This window comes from Pogona vitticeps, chromosome 1, assembly GCF_051106095.1.
Source record: "Pogona vitticeps strain Pit_001003342236 chromosome 1, PviZW2.1, whole genome shotgun sequence".
Taxonomy (NCBI): domain Eukaryota; kingdom Metazoa; phylum Chordata; class Lepidosauria; order Squamata; family Agamidae; genus Pogona; species Pogona vitticeps.
The window spans coordinates 281,142,852-281,165,260 of NC_135783.1; the positions used below are offsets into that span (position 1 = coordinate 281,142,852).

Consider the following 22,409-nt stretch of genomic DNA (forward strand, 5'->3'; position numbering starts at 1 on the left):
AACTACACTGGAAATTCAATGGACTTAGTGCAGAGATCTATGATTTTTTTTCCTGCCTGCATTACATTTGAAATTGTACTTATGCTCACACAGTGGCTGCAGATTGATTCGGGAGTTCACTCTTCATATTGAATGTGATGCAAGTCACATTTCAGTCCACAGCCCCCCTTCTTTCCTTCCTCCCTCTGGTCCTGACTCTGCTGATTCTTATATGAGTCACTGTGAGTCATTTTTGCATTTAAAGCTTCAAGCTATAACATTTCTCTATAGAAAAATGACATGGAAAGGTTTCATTGTTGTTTAGTTGTTAAATCATGTCCAACTCTTTGTGACCTCATAGACCAGAGCACACCAGGCCCTCCTGTCTGTGACAAACCCAGACCTACTGGGATATGCCACAGTTTCACTAAGCTGCCACCAACCATTCCCTATAAGAAGTCACACAGACCAGGGATGGATTTTCAACAAATAAAAGAATAAGGTTTATTTAAAACAACACACAGGGAAAATAAAATGATCAGGTGAATAAGATACAGTAACGTGGCTTAGTCTCAATCATACATACACACAGTTTGGTTCACACAGAACACTTAACTTGAAGCACAGACCCTGAACCTATCAGTTCTGGCTAACCATACAGACACCTGAACCTATCAGGTTGGTACTGACTGACACACAGTAGTACCCTGTCTGACACACAGACTCCCACTCAAGCTTCTTCTCTCAGCTCTTCTTCTAACTTCTCCACACAAACTCCACATATATATACAGTACAGCCCCTCCTCCTGATGTCCCGCCTTCCACTCCCCATAGGCTGGAACTTTCCCTCCAAACCCATGACAGACAGGTAACATCAGTGCTGTATGTAACACTGTCTTCCACTGCCTCCCAGTCAAAATCATGTTGGTAGCTTTGATGACACTGTCCAACCATCTCAGCCTCTGTTGGGACTTCTCCTCTTGCCTTCACACTTTCACAACATCAGGGTCTTTTCCAGGGAGTCTTCCCTTCTCATAAGATGGCCAAAGTATTGGAGCCTCAGCTTCAGGATCTGTCCTTTGTCACGTACCCGGGGGTTACAACAGCAGAGTCTGATAAGCCAGTCCTATGTCAGAAATTCAGAGAATGCAGAGCCAATATCCAAATACCAAAGCCAACTCACACAATGTAGTCCAGGGTCAGAGTCCAAAACCAAAACACACAACATAGTCCAGGGTCAGAGTCCAAAGCCAAGGGTCCAGAGAACAAGGTTCAAGGTTGTCAGGAGTGTGGATGCAAGCAGAGGTCTGACTTGTTGCTTCCACAGACTTCCAGCCATCTGAGAGCTGCTTATATAGTAAAAACAGTCCTTGAACTGCTGGAAGCCTTTTCATCCTGTCAGAACTCAGGGCTAGTTGATCGGATGTTTCTGCGGGCAGCCTTCAAGCGATCCTCTGACCTTTTGGTCATAAGTCTTCCCCGAAGCCTGGCCCTCATCCTGTCTACTGGGGGAGGAGAATCTGAAGGCGATTCAGCTGTTTGTATTTCTAATCTTTCAGCATTCTCCTCAGCTACAGTTAACCCTTTAGGTTCCAGATCTTCGGCTGCACTCATGACATCCTTCCAGTGAGCACTCAGGGTTGTTTTCCTTCAGAACGGAAAGGTTTGATCTGCTTGCATTCCAGGGGACTCTAAAGAGTCTCCTTCAGCACCTCCCTTACTGTTATTTTCCTCTAGTTCTTTGCACTATTCATTTAAGCAGACCATCTTGTCTCCCCTTGCTATTCTTTGGAAGTCTGCATTCAATTTTCTGTAACTTTCCCCATCACCCTTGCATTTTCTTTCCCTTCTCTTCTCTGCTATTTGTAAGGCCTTGTTGGACAGCCACTTTGCTTTCTGGCCTCTCCTTTTATTTGGGATGGTTTTTGTTGATGCCTCCTGTACAATGTTATGGGCCTCCATTCATAGTTCTTCAGGCACTCTGTCCACCAAATCAAGTTCCTTAAATCTGTTCTTCACTTCCACTGTGCATTCATAAGGAATTTGGTTTAGATTATACCTGACTAGCCCAGTAGTTTTTCCTATTTTCTTCAGTTTAAGCTTGAATTTTGCTATAAGAAGCTGATGATCAGAGCCACAATCAGCTTCAGGTCTTGTTTTTGCTGACTGTACAGAGCTTCTCCATCTTTGGCTGCAGAGAACATAATCAATCTGATTTCGGTATTGCCCATCTGGTGATGTCCATGTGTAGACTCACCTCTTGTGTTGTTGGAAAAGAGTGTTTGTGATGACCAGCTTGTTCTCTTGACAAAACTCTATTAGCCTTTGACCTGCTTCATTTTGAACTCCAAGGCCAAATTTACCTGTTGTTCCTTTTATCTCTTGATTCCCTACTTTAGCATCCCAATCCCCTATAATGAGAAGAAGATCTCACATTTGTGTCAGTTCTAGAAGGTCTTGTAAGTCTTCATAGAACTGGTCAGTTTCAGCCTCTTCAGCATGGGTGGGTGATGCATAAACTTGGATTACTGTGATGTTGAAAGGTCTGCCTTGGATTCGTATTGAAATCATTCTGTCATTTTTGAGAGTGTATTCCATTACAGGTTTTCCCACTCTTTGGTTGACTATGAGGGCTACTCCATTTCTTCTATGAGATTCTTGCCCACAATAGTAGATATGATAATCGTCTGAATTGAATTTGCCCTTTCCTGTCCATTTTACTTCACTGATGCCCAGGATGTCAATGTTTATTCTTGCCATCTCCTGTTTGACCACATCCAGCTTACCAAGGTTCATAGATCTTACATTCCAGGTTCCTATGCAGTATTTTTCTTTGCAGCATCGGACTTTCCTTTCACTTCCAGGCACGTCCACAGCTGAGTGTCCTTTCGGCTTTGGCCCATCCACTTCATTAGCTCTGGAGCTACTTGTACTTGTCCTCCACTCTTCCTCAGGAGCATGTTGGACGCCTTCCGACCTGAGGGGCTCATCTTCCAGCGTCATACCTTTAACTTTTTGTTTCTGTTCATGGAGTTTTCTTGGCAAAGATACTGGAGTTTCTTGCCAGTTCCTGCTCCAGGTGGGTCGCATTTAATCAGATCTCTCCACTATGACCTGTCCATCTTGCGTGTCCCTGCACTGCATAACCCATAGCTTCTCTGAAGTACTCAAGCCCCTTCACCACGACAAGGCAGCAAACCATGAAGGGGTTATGCCAAAGCATAATTTCAAGAAGAGGAGGCCCATTTGAATCAATATAATTTAGGGGTCAGCGACTCATCAAATCCTCATTAATTCATTGGGCTACTTTAATGTTAATTACTATGCTACGCAACAGAATTTCAGCCACTGTAACCTCAAAGTAATATTCAGAAAAACAGCCACAGTAGAATTAACTTGTAAGCTTTTGATTAATTCTCCTTAGCTGCAGAAGAAAGTTGAACTGGTACCAAGCGAACAAGGGAGTTAGCGGACAAGGAGACACAGGATTGGCAGCTTGAACCAGTATACTGTTTACTAGTAAGGTTGTTTATCTGTGCAAATAAGAGTAGGAAGGGCCTAAATTCTGTTGAATATTTGCAAAACAAAGAGCTCCAATGGTGCAACAAGACCCTGGATGCCTCATTACCCAAATGGCAATGTCAAATCACTCATGTACAAGGCATTGCACAAGGGATTTGAAAACATAAGATCCTGGATAAGTATTATTGGAGGAATAATCTGTGGACTCTGCTTTCATATTGATTGTGTCTACACTTCCATTTTTTTTAACAGTGTAGCTGTAACAAAAATTTCCTGTATTTACCACCCAAAAACATTCTACTTTGACAGCTAAGATGCTTCATCTAGCAAGTCTAGTGTAAACTATACACTAAGGGTCTGTCTACAGGTTAGAAGAGATGCAAAGGGACTACCGCTCTATGTTTCGTGTAACATCTAAAATAAACAATGTATTGCAATGACATTTTCTCAGCATGTGGCTTACCATCTAAATCACTGGGTGATGGAAGGAGGCAGCAGAAAGATGCACAGTACAATTATGTCCACATCACTATACAATGTTTATATTAAATATTGCAAGGAACACAGGCCATGGCCATACAGAGCAGTAATAACTATATTTGTCTGAAAATGTCTAATTTCCTCCACAATAATTAACATGGTGCCAACATCATTGCATACAGTATCAAGTATGGTTCCCAAATGATGATCTCCAAATGCTGTTGTTCCCAAATGATGATCTCCAAATGCTGTTGGGCTACAAGTTCCAGAAGCCCTAGAAACTGGCCATTACAATCAGGGACCCATGTTTGAGAACTGCCATTCTAAAAGCCAAACAGTTATTAATTCTTTCTTTACTTAAAAGTAGATTTTAGTTCTGTGGAACTAAAATCTACTTACACAACATTAAAATCACCTATCTAATATCATGTAGGTCCCCCTCATGCTGCCACAACAGCTCTGGTGCATCAAGGCATGGATTCCATGAGGCCTCTGAATATTTCCTGTGGTATCTGGCACCGTGGCATTAGCAGTAGATCCTTTTAAGTCCTCAAAGTTGTGAGGTGGGGCCTCCGTGGATCAGATTTGGTGTTCCAGCACATCCCTTAGATCAGGGGTCTCAAACATGCGGCCCGGGGATGATAGTTTGCGGCCCTCGCATTGCCTCCCCCCCCCGAAGCGCCCACGTGTCCTCTGCTGTCAAGAGTCAAAAAAAGCCTCATCTCGCTCGCCAGCTCTCTCCCAAGACAGCGTCTCTTGCACCCTCCATCCGGAACTGCTGTCTGCTAGCCAGCCCGCCTGTCTGCCAGCTGGTAGGATGCAGTTCCGGATGGAGGGTACAAGAGACGCTGTTTTGGGGGACAGCCGGTGAGTGAGGCGTGCTGCAGGCCCTTTTCCCCAAGTGCCCGAGCCGCCGCCGAGTGATGCCTGAGACCGGAGCTTGCTCCCAGCCCGGCCTTGAAGAGTGCCTCCAAGCCACCAACAGCAGCTGCCACTGCCTCTTCCAGGGAAGCAGCTCTCTGGTTCTCTTCCTCTGTCGGCAACCCCAGCACTAGCCCAGCCAGCGAATGCCTCAGCACCCGGCGCTGCTTCCTCCTCCTCCTCCTCTTTGTCTTGCTTCAGCTGCCTCGGTTCTGGAGGCTGCCTGGACTTGCCTCACAAAGTTTGCTCCTCTGTCGTGGTGGGGGTAGCTGCTGCTGCTGAGTGTGCCTTTTTTTGAGGGGGCCCCTCAGAGGAAGGTTGCCGGACCTCCGTGTGTGTGTCTGTGTGTCTGTGTGTCTGTGTCTGTGTCTGTGTCTGTGTGTGTGTTTGCGCGTGTGCACGTTTCGCCAGTCTCTGTAGCCGGCATCTTCAGAGGACAGGAGCTAAAACTCTGTCTGTGTACTAGCTCCTGTCCGCTGAAGATGCCGGCTACAGAGATTGGCAAAATGTTAGGAAAACAAACCTCCAGAACACGGCCAAACAAGCCAAAAAACTAACAACAACCAGAGCAAAAATTATCTCTCTGTGTGTAATAGCATGTGGATGGATAAAAGGTGCCTTTTAAGACTAACACAAGGTCCTGTAATGGGTCGAAGGCTACAAGCATGCTAACTTCATCACCTTTCAGACTCAAGGCACTGTATGACTGAAACATTGTGCCTTTAGATGAACATGAAAAATGAAGTTCATCCTCTAATCACAGCTTTCACTAAAGTTAAAATGAAGATGGCTCAAGCTCTCCAGACATGTGAGAATGGAAGAGATGGACCATTGGCACTGCTGTCCACAAAGCCACTTTCCATAGCACAAGTAATCTCCCAGGGCATCTCACCTACAATTCCTGTTGGAAAAATACAATCTCACATGCTTCTCATGTAATAATGGGTATCAGTGGACAGCGTGTCCTTTAACCAGCCATCAATTTAACTGCAGTGTTTTTGTTCCATGCCTCAGAGTCCCTGAGACCACCCCTTCCTTTCTGTCATTCCTGCCCATTATCTTTCCCCCATTTTCTGCTCTCTGAGCAAAGAACTGTGAAGAGGTAGCTCCACATTGTATAAAAGGCAAGAACACAAGGGAATACCTATAAGTTAAATCTTTTTGTTCCCTTTATTCAAGAAGGGTCCAGATGGATCATTTCCCTTTTTAAGGGAAAGGAAGGAGACTGGGCGGATATTTCTACATTTTTTCTGCATCAGAAAGGGGATAACTGCATTTCAAATCCACTGACAATTTCTTGTTCTGATGACCCCACAGAGCATGCATTTAGGGCCTGGCCAGCTCCGGACGGTCATAGATCAGCTGTTTCTCTGCCATAATGCTGCCACAGAAGGAAAGCAACTGGCATGGGCATCCATAATATGACCTATTATGGAGATCTGGGCTGGTTGATTTCTGTGCCAACTGAACCAAAACAACTGGAGAGGGGGGAAATTGTAACTGTAATTATACTTATTTTTGTTGTCTGTGTGTGGAATAGGGGAATGATTCTATTTATTATTTCCATAGTACTTCCTATGAATATGCACTAAAATAGTAAGTTATTTCCAAAAACCAAACCTACATTAAAGTAGTGGAGACATTAGATCCCCTGCTCCTTAGCCTGGTATTGGGCTATGGCCTTGGCAGGACCGGGTTGTGGAGACAGATCTCCCACCCACCCCCACGAACATGCACATGTACGCCCCCCCCACATACATGCATGGATGCACACACGCCCTGCCCATGGATGCACGGGGGCCCCATATACATGCACAAATGCCCCGCCCACCCATGCATGGCCCCCCATGCCCCCCTGCATGCTAAACCGGTCAGCAGTTCAGAAAAGGTTGGGAACCACTCCATTGGATTACTGACATATGAATAATTATGGCTATCAAATGAATACACAGTTGTCATCAATACCAATATATGACACACGCAGAAACACTGCATTTTGTTTTTATGCTTACCTGAAATGGAGACTGGCTATTAAAGTTCTTTAACTCCTTGTTGGCTCCTCGTAACAACAAAACTCTTGCACAGCTGTCCTAAAAAAAGGAATAAATTCATTGTGTGTAAGTGAGCGAGTGTGTGCATGTGTGAACATTCATCTAATTATTAAGAACCCTCGTTAAGGTCCATACCCATAAAGTTACTATCAATCTGAGTTCCTCTCACCCCTACCTCATCCTGGATAGTACAAGTGTGGGTCAGCATTTTAATGAGGTTCACAGAAGGGGAAAAGGCCATTCTCCAAAGCATGTATAGCCATACACATGTGCTCATAGGTTGTTACTGTAATTATGGGGCGGCATCGGGACAGAACCATTTCTTTGGCCTGGACCTGCCTGCTAGTGACCCTACCACTTACTATTTGTCCATCTCTGCCAAGTTGCTCTTTAGTGTAAAATGCCCATTTCGCTTAGTGCTAAATGCATACTGGTTTCTAAGAGAACAAAAGGGGCATTGTTCTTTCAAAAAAAGGCTGTTTAATAGTGTTGGAATGGAGCACAGTAAAGGCCCATACAGGGACCAGAGAATGGTTCACATATTGGGCTGAGATTTTTCCTTTAATTAAAATAATAATAATAATCAAGGTATTCAAAAAAGTTTAGTTTTAGAATTGTTCAGAAGTTGGAAAAGTATTGCTTTGGACAATAGCTTTCAGTTGTAATCCAATTTTTTTCTTCCAAATTCTGAATTTTAGTAAGTGTGGCAGGATCACCATATATGCTATTGCCCTTGCTAGATAACACTGAAATGTGACTTATAGATTTTTTTAAATTCTGGACCAACATACATTTTCATTGGAGTTAAGATAAAATTCACACTGATACCACTGCCAGCATTCTACAAAATTGTATCTCCCAGTATGTACAGTTGTGTTCAAAATTATTCAACCCCCACTGAAATTGAATGTTTTGGCCATTTTGACATTGATTTTGATCATTCAGTCATCTTGCTTCCATTTACATGAAAGAGGCACTTGTAGGTCAGAGAAATATAACCTTAAGTTTATAATGAAATAACCACAAATGTCTTTTCTGTGCTCACATCATTATTAGTTTTTATTCAACCCCCAAGTGACATTCAATCTTAGTACTTAGTACAACATCCTTTTACAGTTATAACAGCTTTTAAACGTGAAGCATAGCTTGACACAAGTGTCTTGCAGCGATCTACGGGTATCTTCGCCCATTCTTCATGGGCAAAAGCCTCCAGTTCAGTCAAATTCTTAGGCTTGCGCACTGCAACTGCTTTCTTTAAATCCCACCAGAGGTTCTCAATCGGATTTAAGTCTGGTGACTGCGATGGCCACTCCAAAATGTTCCAGCCTTTCCTCTGCAACCATGCTCTAGTGGACTTGGAGGTATGCTTGGGATCATTGTCCTGTTGAAAGGTCCAACGTCTCCCAAGCCTCAGGTGTGTGACGGACTGCATCACATTTTCATCCAATATCTCCTGGTACTGAAGAGAATTCATGGTACCTTGTACACGCTGAAGCTTCCCTGTACCTGCAGAAGCAAAACAGCCCCAAAGCATTATTGACCCTCCGCCATGCTTCACAGTAGGCAAGGTGTTCTTTTCGTCATATGCCTTGTTCTTCCTCCTCCAAACATAGCGTTGATCCATGGGCCCAAACAGTTCTAATTTTGTTTCATCAGTCCACAGAACACTATCCCACAACTTTTGTGGTTTGCCCACATGACTTTTGGCATACTGCAGTCGACTCTTCTTATTCTTGGGAGACAGCAAGGGGGTGCGCCTGGGGGTTCTGGCATGGAGACCTTCATTACGCAGTGTGCGCCTTATTGTCTGAGCTGAAACTTCTATACCCACATCTGACAAATCTTTTTTCAGTTCCTCAGCAGTCACACGGGGACTTTTCACCACTCTACGCTTTAGGTAGCGCACAGCAGTCGAAGTCAGCATCTTCTTTCTTCCACGACCAGGTAGCATTTCAACAGTGCCCTTTGCCTTGAATTTGCGAATGATGCTTCCTATGGTGTCTCTTGATATGTTTAACTTCTTTGCAATCTTCTTATAGCCATTGCCCTTCCTGTGAAGACAAATCACCTCTTCTCTTGTCTTCCTGGACCATTCTCTTGACTTCACCATGTTTGTAACCACACCAGTAAATGTCTAGAAGGAGCTGAGTATCACAGTCCTTTTAAAGCTGCCTAATTGGTGCTTATTATGCTTGATTGGTGCTCGGTGACATCCACAGGTGTTTTCAATACCTGATCGAAAACACCTGAATGAACCTCTCTTCTTCAGAGTGGTAGTCTTTAAGGGGTTGAATAATTGTGGCAATGAAGAAACCACAAAAGAAACATTTACTACTGTATTACATAAACAATTGATGTTATTTTAGTTGCATTTGGTTCTTTAAAACGTCCTTGTAGGATTTCATTCTGAATACAATTCCAAATGTACACTATAGTCCCTAAACCCCTTTACAGCATTGGGGGTTGAATAATTTTGAACACCTGTAAACCAAAATAGGGCAGAAGGCGTCATGCAACTTAACTTTACACACAGATACATGGGAATAGATTGTGCCAATCACTTACAGACTGATGAAAATTCTGAGCCTAATACCTGAAATAAAGGTTATTTAAACATTTATTTTGCTTTCTTTACAGAATAATGCTATGGTGCTACACATGCAAATTCTGGGTCAGCTTTTTAAGAACTAATGCCATTTTGATTCACTTCTGTAGCATTAGCATTTTAAAAAGCATATTGGCACAATGTATTCTAAATTCCACTCTTTTCAAAATTAAGAGATATTTTAGACATGCCAACAGAAGAAAATATATCTGCTTTGACATGGTTTTTAACAAGTAAGGCAGTAATTAATTAAGAAGCAGATGCTTTAACAGATGTTACACTAGTTATAAAGGCCTCATCATTTGTGCATTTCTAATGCAGTGCAGCATTGGAATCACAATGCTATCAAGCTGAAATGTAAAACAATCAAATGCTAAAATATACAAAAGCCTTGTTCGTCCTTTATTCATGTATATCAAACCTACTGGGTCTCACAAATCCTACAAAGACAGCCAGATTAGACACAACTAAGAATTTATTTCTCTGACATCATATCAAAACAACCACAAATTTACATCCAAAAAAAAAAATCCACACTCCATTTAAATCACAGCCAGGGAGACTTTAATTCTACAGATGTTCCTAGACTGCAGTTCCCATAATCCATCCCCACTGGTGATGCTGGCTAGCACTAATGGGAATTGTGTTCCAACATCTGGAAAACTGCACAACATCTGAGTCCTGCTCTATACAAACTCATGTCTGTATAAGAAAACTCTTAAATGTGTTTCCTCTGGTTTCTTTATACATGTTCATGCTCTGAAGATCAGAATGTCTGTAATACTGCTCCCCTGGCCTTTATAGAGGGTCACAGAAGTTACTGATCAGCTGCAACAAGCTTTGCACCACTGTAATGGCATTTCCACTAAAACACTACATGGACTTAGTGCATGTTAGTTAGTTAGTTCCATTTGTTAGTTCCATTAAATATTCAAAAAGTGTATGTGAAGACCTGCAAAAACATCATCCATGGTATTGGTCTGCATTTGATCTCTTCCATGGGAATCACACATTGCTATAATCCACATGCACAGCTGCTACACAGCTGTAAATCAGCTCTCACTTGAAAGTGTTTACAAGTATAATACATACAAGCAAAATTGTACAGCTCAGACAGTATTATACCAGGCAAAGAAGTTATGTTAGGAAATGAAATGTACACCTTTGCTGCTCTAGGAGTGTATTAGTCTTTAATGACTTGACAAGCATAAACAGTTTAGTATTATATTTGTCCTTTAGCTCCTTTAATTTTTTTTTTTTTGATAGTATGGTGAGCTGCCATGAGAACGATGTAAATAAGACTGTAACACACACATTTCAGTTAGTAACAATAATTTAGAGAAAACATGTTATTGATGTATCCTTATGTATCCAAACAGGGACACCCATGCGCAAGAGGAAAATATAATTATGGTTCAAGGTTTGCAAGGTCTCCTTGGCTTTGGTATTGCCGAGGTTTGGAGCAGAGCAAAAAAAAACAAAAACACTGTAGGGAAGCCCTTAGAAAAAGGTAGAAGACAGAAACAATAGAATGAGGACTCACCATGCTCACCGGGGCACATAATACTAACAGACAGGGAGAATGGACAATGGAATAGAGAGGCTTGATCTGCCATCAAAATAAACCTTCCCTCATTTAGTGCCCAGCAGCTTTTCTACAGACCTCAGTACCTGTATCTCTACTACTGTATTTTTCTGTGACTAGGACTCTTTATGCCACTCTTCCTCAACAGTTAGGTTACTTGCTCAGTGTGCTTCCCACCTCACCACTGCCTGGCATATTTTTAAAGCCCTGTTTTGTGTGCTCATACTGTATATATGTATATATAAATATAAATATAAATATTTGCAGCTATTACAAACCTCCCTTTATCTTTAGCTGCTCATCTTAGTTTCCTGAAGAACATTATTTTTCTTCCAGCTTTGATCTTCTCCCATCATAGAAACCAAAAATATCCTAGATAAGTTTAGTCATAGCAAAGAACTAGTATATTTTACAGCTAGAATATTTTACAAAATTTTAAAAAGGAAAAGAGAACAAATATTGTTATAGACAAATGTGATGCAATTATTAGAGTGCTCGTTATGAAACAAGGAAACCCAGATACAGGTTGCCACTCAGTCATGAAAACAAGTTGGCCCTGGGCAACTATTTGCTCTCAGATTAATCTGCTTCACAGGTTTGCTGTGAAGATAAAACAGAGGGAGAAAATCATGTACATTGCCTTGAAATTACCAACGGTAGAAGATCTTAAAAATATAATTAATATCAAATCACTGATGAAGATAAAACTAGAATTTTGATTACTGTATAACATACCTTCGCTATTAAAAATTCCATTGTAATGTCAACGATAGTAACTAACCTGATTGTAAAGTGCACAGATATGCAGTGCTGTGTTTCCAGATGCGTTTTGTGTGCTCATATCTGCTCCATAAAATAGAAAATGTTCTAAGTGCTGAACGTGTCCATATCGGCAAGCCTATAAAGAATATTTTAAAAATAATCTCAATTGTAAAATTAATACTTTTTTACATATATCTGTTATATATCACAAATATAAATGCATTCTTGAACTTATGAATAATCAGTAATATGAAAGCCAGCTGTTTGAACAAGGAAATACATATATTACAACCAAATGATTGCTTAATAGTGTCTCCACGGTGAGGTTATCTCTCACTGTATTTTTAACAATCACATTTCTCATGGGACCATTTTTAGAAGTTCTGTATAAATAAATAGGCAACTACTTCAGCAGCTATATCATACTTCACCAAAACTTCCAAAAGCATTCAATAAACAAAGGACAATGTATATGCCAAAAACAAACATGCTTTTCTAGTTAACTTGGTATGTGATAGATTGCTTCTGGTTACTTTTCTAGTAAGGTTCTAATCAAATGGCTAGCCTCTTTAACTTTCTTAGATTTGACATCTAGGAAGATCGAAAAAAATATGCTAATACTGTACTTGAAATAAATTTTGGCTTGAACATTTCAAAATAGCACCAAAACACAAGAAAAAAAATCATAGCCCCTTTTCCATTTGTACTGTGTTCTTTGTAAATGAGTCAGAAAAGCTGGTCTGGAGTTATTTGCTTGTCTGTCTGTCTGTTTTAATCCTTGTAGTTCTCAGAAAACATAGGGTATTTTCTAAATTTATTATCACCATTGTCATCTTAGTAACATATTGATGGAAATTTAATTAACAATAAAATGTGCAGAACAACTCAACTGAAAAAGAGACTAAGCATGTGCATGATAGTACCTCATATATCCAAGAGAAATATTGTGTAATAAAGTTGTAATCTTCAAAATGAAATGTACCAATGCATCCCTAATTTAGGACTACAAATAATATTACATAAATGTAGGGGTACAGTAGGTTAATATGCTACAAATTGAGAGTTGGAAGCAATTCTTATCCACTCATGCACATGCAGCATAGAATCCACCAGATGGCAGTAATGATCATACACAGTACTGTATCTGAATCCATCTGTTTAAGGCAGATGTTAAGATATCTAATATCATTTAAAATAAAACAGTTATTTAGTTAGTCAGTTACAGTCAGTCAGTCAATTTCTATACTGCCCATCTGACCAATGATGACTCTGGGTCTGAAATGCTGAAGAGCTGCTGCCAGTTAGAGTTGACCCTACCAAGCTACATTAATTAAAGGTTTGACTCAATTTCCTATGTACCTACATTGAATGGGGGATCATTTTGCTCTGTCTGTGGAGTCAATACAACTATTTCTTGGTTACTTTTACACTGTGGCATCACTAAATGCTGAGGATGACTGCCCCATGGTTAAAGTGTAGCTAAAGCCACCATCACATGTTCCATGAGAAGTTTTGTGGTGGCAACAAGGTGAACTAAAGGGAAGTGTGTTTTGTATCACAAGCCAGCAGCTTATAGCATTCACATTGTGCTTTTTTAAAAGGAAGTCACTAAGTTACTTTTGAAAAATATGAATCACTTTTTTAAAAAGTGTAACAATAAGAGTAACAAACAATATGTCTAACTTTTTTTATATATAAAAAATAACTTTATAAACATTGCATCTGGTTGGAACCCCTGAGCCTGGTCCACAAATATGGGATTTGTATCACTTTTATTGCATGGTTGCAACAATTATATGCGATTGCCTTGAGGAGCAGCTAAGGAGCACTCTAGCATTTTTCTTTTAGCAAATGCCCCCACTGCCATCCTTTGGTGTGCTGGTCAGCTAGCAAGTTGTTTTATTGAGATATTTATGTAGTACCATTCAAAAATTTGCTGTACTTGTGGAACAGTCAAACTATTGTTTGCTTTAAGAAAACAAAGATCAATTGGAGCTTAGGGAACTGCTATTTCTGAAAATAAAGAGAAGACTGTCCTGAATTTCTTCTAGCCCTCTGGTTAAAATACCACTTATTTAAATAAACAGAGTGGAATTAAGGTTGCTTGTAATGGCTGAGTATGGCCCATTGTTTGCTATTCATCATTACATAAAATGAATATAGGAAAGCTTCCTGTCTTTTCTGCAGAGTTATGAATAAATAAACATGGTTTTAATAAAAACCAAGTTGTGACTGATGGCTTCTTCATTGTGAGAAGACTATTTATGCCTTCTACAACTGATAAAAGAAAATGGGCTTGGTTTCCACTGCTCTGAATGATGACTTTGTTCTTCCTGAGCCTGCACCACTCTGTTAGCCTACATTCTTGTAAGCCAACCTGATTTGTCTCCAGTTACCACCACATAAGACTGCTTTTGAACCTCTGTGATATTTCTCAATGCAAAGGTAGTAAAGTGCACACAGAGCTTTTTGAATAGAACATTATGAATAAATGTATTAAGTTTAACAAGTATAAACATTCCTGACAAAGTGTAAGCGTATAGGCATGTACACAGAAGTAAGTGAAGGTTCATGGCTCCTTCATACAGAAATGTACTTAAGAACCTTACAGATCCATACTGCATCAGCAATAGTACTACTCTGTTCTGGTTTGAGGTCAGCATTGTGCCCAAGAGTAACAACTCTTATACAGGGTTAGGTAGAGCAATGAAGAAATATATGAGGATAAACATTAGTAGCTGTAGTGGATTAAAATACAATTGGACAATTTATGTGCCAGAACAGGCAAGTTCAAGAGGCATAGGGGCCTGTTTTGCCATCATGGACTGCACCATATTCCCAAAATCGATTTCTGGATCAATACAGTCTTCTTTTTATTTTTAAAAAGAGTACAGTACATTGGGTATATAATTGCTTTAAATCACACTCCCTGCAAAGTTCTGGGAACAGAATTGTTGTTGTTACAGCTTTGATAAAACTGAGCGGTAGAAAAATGGAAAACAGGGAAATCAAGGGGACATCTGCTGCTCACCTGATGTTGAGATTTCAAGGTTTAAATATGTTCATAAACTGTATTTAGTATGTTAGATGGCTTGAAACGCAGCAGTGGAGCAGAGCCAAAGTTAACAGGGTTAGAGAGTCAGGATGTTTAGCTTAGCAGGAACAGTAATATCATCTGCCGTTGCCGCCACCACCCCACAAGCTTCCATGTTCCCCCGGGTTTAGCTGCAACCTTCATGGTGGCTGAATTTATAACCAGAAAGCAGCAGAACTGAAGAATTTCCATGATTAGTCAAATAAAAGGAGTTCCCTGTACTCAGGTTTCCTTAAGATAAACTTAAGACCTATCCTGGTTGAAGTGATGACTTCCACTTAATGTCCATTCCAAAATTTCATAGCAGGTTAAAAGAGTCCCTTGTAATGTTACCATAAGTGGGAGGGCAGGCAAGGGTTGGAGGGAAGGTGCTGAACCGGCTGAAGGTTAATCAACTGTGAAAATGGACACAAAGTGTAAATCAGTCTTGTAATCAGGCAACATTGCAATCCAGAGCCAGGAAGGGAAAAAACATTTTGATGTGTGGGGATAAAGGTTCAAGGCACTACCCTGTTGCTGAACTTTCTGGAAGGTTTACCACCAGCCTGCAGTTTTTTTTAACTGAGCCCTGCACCACTGCTGCCACAGCTTTTTTGGGATCTCCATTCCCTGCCTTGCGACAGACAGCACAAGTGACCCAAAGTGGATTGTGACAACCCCAGACCTACTGGAGTATACCACCCTTTAACTAAGCTGCCACCAACCATTCCCTATAAGGAGTCACACAGACCAGGAATGGATTTTAACAAATAAAAGAACAAGGTTTATTTAAATGACAAACAGGGTAAATAAAAAGATCAAGTAAATAAGATACTGTAACGTGGCATAACCCCAATCACACACATATAACAGTTTGGTTCACACAGAACCCTTTAAAGTAAAGCACAGACCCTGAACCTATCAGTTCTGGCTACCTATAAAGAAACCTGAACCTATCAGGTATGTACTAACTGACACACAGTTGTACTCAGTCTGACACACAGACTCCCACTCCAGCTTCTTCTAAACTTCTCCACACAAGCTCCACATATTTATACAGTACAGCTCCTCCCCCTGATGTCCCGCCTTCCACTCCCCCATAGGATGGAACTTTCCCTCCAAACCCATGACAGACAGGTACCATCAGTGCTGTATGTTACACCTCCCCTCTTTATAAGTTGTTTTGTAGGGGGAAAGCTAAAGTGCTTTTCTCCAAAAAAACAACCAGGATCAAAACACACAAAAACAGTTATACAATAACACAATACCATACTTACTCATACTTACACTCTAGGTTAAACATATCAATTAGGCATTTAAACATTAACATTTACAATACATTAAGTCACCTTTATTAATACAAACCAAGCATGTTTAATAAACAAGTACATTTAACTTTTGGTCATCAAAATATATACATAGTCCATGGTTTCTTTCGCCGTCTTCATTCTTCGGGTCTTCTTGACAAGGCGTCAGCAACACAGTTCATTGACCCTCTGACCACCTTCACTTCAAAGTCATAATCTTGCAGGTTTAAAGCCCACCTCATAAGTTTACTATTGTGGGTTTTCATTGTCTTTAACCACTGCAGTGGTGAGTGGTCAGTGCACAGAACAAAATGTCTTCCCCAGATGTAAGGTTTGGCCTTCTGGATCGCGTATACTATGGCCAGGCACTCCTTTTCCACGGTTGCCAAATGTCTCTCACCTTTCTGGAGTTTCCTACTCAGGTAGGACACTGGATGCTGGTCACCATTTTCATCCTCCTGGCAAAGAACTGCTCCTACCCCGCTGTTAGACGCATCGGTGTAGATGATGAACTCCCGGTCGAAGTCAGGAGCACGCAGCACTGGATAATTGATGAGCGCCTCCTTCAACCTCCGGAACGCCTCCTCACAGTCGCTGGTCCACGGGATGCGGTCATCAGACTTCTTCCGCGTCAGATCGGTCAGCGGAGTCGCCATCTCGCTAAACCTCGGGATGAACTTTCTGTAGTAGCCCACCAACCCAAGAAATGATTTGACTTTTTTCTTGGTGTTGGGTCTGGGCCAATCACGAACGGCTTCTATTTTGGCCTCCAGGGGTTTGATCACTCCTCCCCCTACCATGTGACCCAAGTATTTTATTTCTGGGCTACCCAGCTGCAGTTTGTTCTCTTTGCAGGGCCTAGGCCAAAGCACTTCCTCCCCTGGGTCAAAGCGCCTCTCCCTGGCTTTCTGGTCATACCAGGTTTTCTGTCTAACTTTCTGAGCTTGCAGGTTTTCTGCTGCTAGCTCTAGATTTCTCTTTAGGTCATTCATTAAAGAGTCTATATATGTCACAACGTCTTGTGGGTCATCCTGGGTGATCTGCTCCCAATTTTGTTTGATTAAATCAAGTGGCCCTTTCACCCTTCTCCCAAACAAAAGTTCAAACGGACTGAACCCGGTACTGGCTTGTGGCACTGATCGATAAGCAAACAAAAGGGATTGCAGCTTCTGGTCCCAATTGTTTGGATTCTCTGCCAAGTAAGCCCTAATCATGCGCATCAGAGTCCCATTGAACTTCTCCGTTAACCCATTACTTTCGGGGTGATAGGCAGTGGTTTCCTTGTGTTTAATTCCACAGATTTGCCATAACCGTTTCATGAGCTTTGATGTAAACGATGTGCCCAAATCTGTGATGATTTCTGAGGCAAATCCCATCCTGGACATATACCCCACCAAGGCATCTGCCACTGTGTTAGTTTCAATGTTAGTCAAGGGTATGGCTTCGGGGTACCTCGTGGCATGGTCCACAATGGTGAGAATGAACCGGTTCCCCCTCTTTGTGGCCTTGGGCAAAGGTCCCACAATATCCACTCCTATACATTTGAATGGTGTGTCAATCACAGGCAAAGGGCACAACTTCGCTTTGGTCCTGTCACGGTTATTCCCCTGCCTCTGACACACATCACATTGTTTACAGAACTCCTTGATCTGCTTCCCTATTTCAGGCCAGTAAAAATTCTGTGTGATTCTCTGCTGTGTTTTGTTCACCCCTAAGTGCGCAGCAAACATGTCAGAGTGCCCCCTTTGTAAGATCATGGGGCGATACTTTTCAGGTACCACTAGCTGACTTCTGATCCCATCTCCCCCTTTTGAGATATTCATCAGGGTCTCTCTATATAAAATTCCCTTTTTCTCACAAAATCTCGCTGTGGTTTCAGGTGTTAGCTGGGTGTCTGTCACCTGTTCAAAACACTTTTGGAGAGTGGCGTCTGCCTTTTGCTCTTGGCCAAATTTGCTGTCTGTGGTTAAGGTTTCCACCACAGCTTCAGAACTACCCTCATCTGCTTCCGCCTCGGGCCCTTCAGTACCCCCCTGAACTGTCCCCGTGGTGGCTTGTGAGCGTGTAATCACTAGCACCCGTTTCACATGTTCAGCCAGGTCATTTCCCACGAGCACGGCTGCTGGCAGAGTCGATGAAATCGCTAGCCGCCAAACTCCCCTCCAGCCTTGAAAGCTCACAGGTACCTCAGCTACTGGCAGTGAGATCACCTGCCCCTCAATCCCTGCCACCTTCAAGCTCTCATTTGGGATTATATACTTCCCAGGAATAATGTCTGGATGGCACAGGGTCACCTGGGAACAAGTATCCCTTAGCCCCCTATACTGATGGTCAAGTATCCCTACGTCCACCCCTGCGGTCTCAAACAATTGTGAATCTGTCCTCACTAGTAAGCAGTGCTTGACCTCCACAAGAGGACCATTTTCCCCAGCCTGATCAGCAGATGTAACTGTTCCAGATTGAGTAGCCAGGGCAACAGGCTCCCTCAGTGGCAAGGAGCTTTGCTCTGTCTGGACACAGAACACAGCTTTTGGCTTGGTTCCACTCAAATCATGAGGCAAATTTCCCTTTAGCTGCTTTAATTTCTCACACTCTGAGATTAAATGGCCCTTTCCTTGACAGAAATAACATTTTCTGCTGTACTTGGAGTCTTTCTCATCTGTTTTTGGTTTTCCCTCCAAAATCTGAGGTCTTTGTGGTTTCATGTCTGAGGGCTTCCCTTCAACATGGGCCCCTCCTCCTTGCTGGTTTTTCCCTGGTCCCTGAGAGTACTTGCTGTAGGTTTCTTTGGGTTTACCTACAGATTTCCCCTCAGCACCTAAGGGCTTTCTTATTTGGTAAATAAAATCTGCGATCTCTGCCGCCTCTGTCACAGATTTCGGTTTCCTTTCCCTCACCTGGAACTTCAGTTCCCCATGCAGGACTGAATAAAACTGTTCCAGCGCTATCAGGTCTTTGAGCTGCTGGAAGGTCTCTGTCCCCTCCTGAGACAGCCATTTCTCTAGCAACCTCACCAGTTGGGCCCCCACTTGGGTAAAAGTCTGCTCTGGTTTCTTTGTGAGTGACCTGAATCTTTGCCTCAGCTGTTCCGCATTTATCCCATGTCTGGCAAACACCAGTTTTTTAAACTCAGCGAAATCTTTCATCAGTTCCACTGGCATCTCTGCATAGACTTCTGCCAGGCTGCCACTGATTAAAGATCGCATAATGGTCATCTTCTCAGTTTCCCTTACTGAGAAGTCCACAAACGCTCTTTCCACGAGGGAAAAGAACACCTCAGGGCAATCTCCCTTGTGGTACACAGGGAATTTCTTCAGGTCAGTTTTAGACAGGCTGCCTTCCCCATTCCCTGGGTTCCCCTCATTATTATTGTTATTACCATTTCTACTCATTATCTCCAATTTTCTTAACTCAAACACCATTTTCTCTCTCTCCAATTCAAATTGTCTTTGCCTCTCTCTTTCCCTTTCCTGTTTCTCTTCCTGTTCCCTTTCAAACGCCATTCTTTCTCTCGCTAATCTTTCCTCCATTTCCCTCATCCTCAGTTCATGCTGTTGGGCTAGGAGCATTTTTCTGAGTTCTGGGTTCTGCTCTCCCGTGCTCTCATCCTGCACTGAGCCAAATTCCTCCTCAGAACCTTGGTCTACCTGTGGTTCCCTTACTTCACCCATTTCTGCCATTTGGCTTCGAGTCAAGGGCATAATCCCCCCCCAGAACAGGCTGCCTTCAAAAGTCAAGCCTCAAAATAAAGCGACGACTTTTTTCCTTTTGCCTCAGAAACAGCCTTCTATAGATTGCTGCTGTTCCTTCAGCACTTACTTGCAACTGTTGCCAGGCAGAATCCACCCCCTCTGCTAGGCCTCTCAGCAGACAGGCTAGATCACTGCTACTTCACACAGCTTTGCCTCAGCTCTTTCCCGCCAAAACGGGTTGCCTCAGAGCTCCCTAATCTAGTCCCCAATCTGAGGTTACACGTTCTTCCACTAGCTTACCTCCCCGTGAGGTAAGCCTAGAAGATTACCTACGCGCTCTCAGATTGTCCCTGACTAGACCCCCCTTGCTCTGGGCACACTTGCCAAGGTTTTGCTGGACCACTGGACAACTGGATCAGTCGTATCCCATACGCTGGACACCAATCAATGTGACAACCCCAGACCTACTGGAGCATACCACCCTTTAACTAAGCTGCCACCAACCATTCCCTATAAGGAGTCACACAGACCAGGAATGGATTTTAACAAATAAAAGAACAAGGTTTATTTAAATGACAAACAGGGTAAATAAAAAGATCAAGTAAATAAGATACTGTAACGTGGCATAACCCCAATCACACACATATAACAGTTTGGTTCACACAGAACCCTTTAAAGTAAAGCACAGACCCTGAACCTATCAGTTCTGGCTACCTATAAAGAAACCTGAACCTATCAGGTATGTACTAACTGACACACAGTTGTACTCAGTCTGACACACAGACTCCCACTCCAGCTTCTTCTAAACTTCTCCACACAAGCTCCACATATTTATACAGTACAGCTCCTCCCCCTGATGTCCCGCCTTCCACTCCCCCATAGGATGGAACTTTCCCTCCAAACCCATGACAGACAGGTACCATCAGTGCTGTATGTTACATGGATGCTGCCTACAATTCACATTCTAAGCTCCTCTCCTCACACTTAAATTTGGAGTAAAATGCAAACTACAAATACCTTCATGCTGAATCAGTGATACCTCATGCCAGACTAGAAGGGGCAGAGAGGGGTGCCCAGACTTTACAGCTACCACACAAACAGAACTAAAATGTTTTTTCCCAGCACCACATACAGAGTTCATTTCTGACCTAAAGATCTAAGGAATCACAGCATACCTGTGACTAGTTTGCAGCTTAAAAAAACACACAGTAGAGGCCATCCACTGGGACCTAGACCGCCACAATTTGGCAGTAAATCAGGTGGAGGCAATCTCCAGTGATGACATCCCCTGCCATGCTGTTGCTTCTGTTCTGTTTTTACTTCCTTTCCTGGGATATGCAATACCGTCATCTTCTATGATTTTTTAGATCTCAGTTTTTCTGGAGAGTAAGTGGTCCCATAATCAGGTTCTAGGTACTCCACCTCTAATGCCATTAGGGAAGCAGAGATAGCTTTCTCAACCTGTTGGCAAAGACCATTATTCTACATAGCTGGCATTTTATTAGTATCTGGCTCTGAAGAGCTCCTTGAAGTCAAGACACTGTGAGGGTGTCCTGGGTAATGGCCTGTAATAAACCTTTGGTAATCCGACTGATCACTGCTCCCATAGTGTCTTGTTCTTAACGACCACCCCTGAGCCAGGCACAGATTTATACATAGGCATCCTTTAGTCTCAAGAGACTATGGTAACATGCTCTGAATCGAGGAGTGTCCTCTCCAGAGCATGAAGCCCGGGTAAGGTAATATGGAGGATAGGCTGTTACCCAAGCAGCAGATCCCCCCTCTCCACATTACTGAAATAGTCCAATGGAAAGGCAAGAGCCAATACAACTGGTTCCAGCAATGTCGCAGGAGTTGGCAGAACGACACATGCTGCCTTCGGGACTCCAGCTCCGGATTTTGCCTTGAGGTTAACTCCTGAAGCCTTTTCCATGAGTGGATGTAGCCACAAGGCAGTGGAGGTTTGAAATTGGAGTTTTCCTTCTCCTAGATGGGTTGCGTTCCATGGCTGACGAGCCCCACCTACCCGGCATAGATTTATATATGTTATCTATACAGAAGCAGCTTTTGGTGATAGAGTTATGGACCCTGCTACCACTTCCTCTAGCATCTGGGACAAGGAACTCACATTCACATTCCATATAGGCCTAGTTGCTGAATTCGCTGTTGCTGTATTGCTGCTTCCTCCTATAGTAGGGTGTGGAGAATGGCTTTCTCTCCAGCAGAAAATGTACCTGTGCACATATGCATGTACACACACGGACAAATAATGCGGGGTTGGCATCTTGATTCTTGCCTCGGGTAGCAGAAGAGCTTCAGCTTCTGCTGCTCTTTTCCTCCTTTATATGCCCACTTCTTTTAGATGACAGCATGGGTTATTTTAGAGCAGGATTGTAAATATCCCCTGTGGCCTGTTTGCATGTTTTTAGCCA

General features: G+C 42.5%; 1 protein-coding gene across 7 annotated transcripts in view; it reads right to left on the reverse strand.

Annotated features, from left to right (window-relative positions):
- The window catches only part of SHANK2 (SH3 and multiple ankyrin repeat domains 2), a 498,212-nt gene that overhangs the window by 398,203 nt on the left and 77,600 nt on the right, over nucleotides 1–22,409 (reverse strand). For 6 of the 7 annotated variants that reach the window (XM_078383277.1, XM_020782848.3, XM_072985922.2 and 3 more), the window contains exons 8-9: nucleotides 11,925–12,041; nucleotides 6,915–6,992 (exon numbers count right to left, since the gene is read on the reverse strand). In XM_078383277.1, the coding sequence (XP_078239403.1) occupies nucleotides 6,915–6,992; nucleotides 11,925–12,041 (195 nt within the window). Of the gene's footprint in view, nucleotides 1–6,914; nucleotides 6,993–11,421; nucleotides 12,042–22,409 lie in introns of all 7 variants that reach the window. The other variant, XM_078383298.1, reaches the window with a different exon arrangement.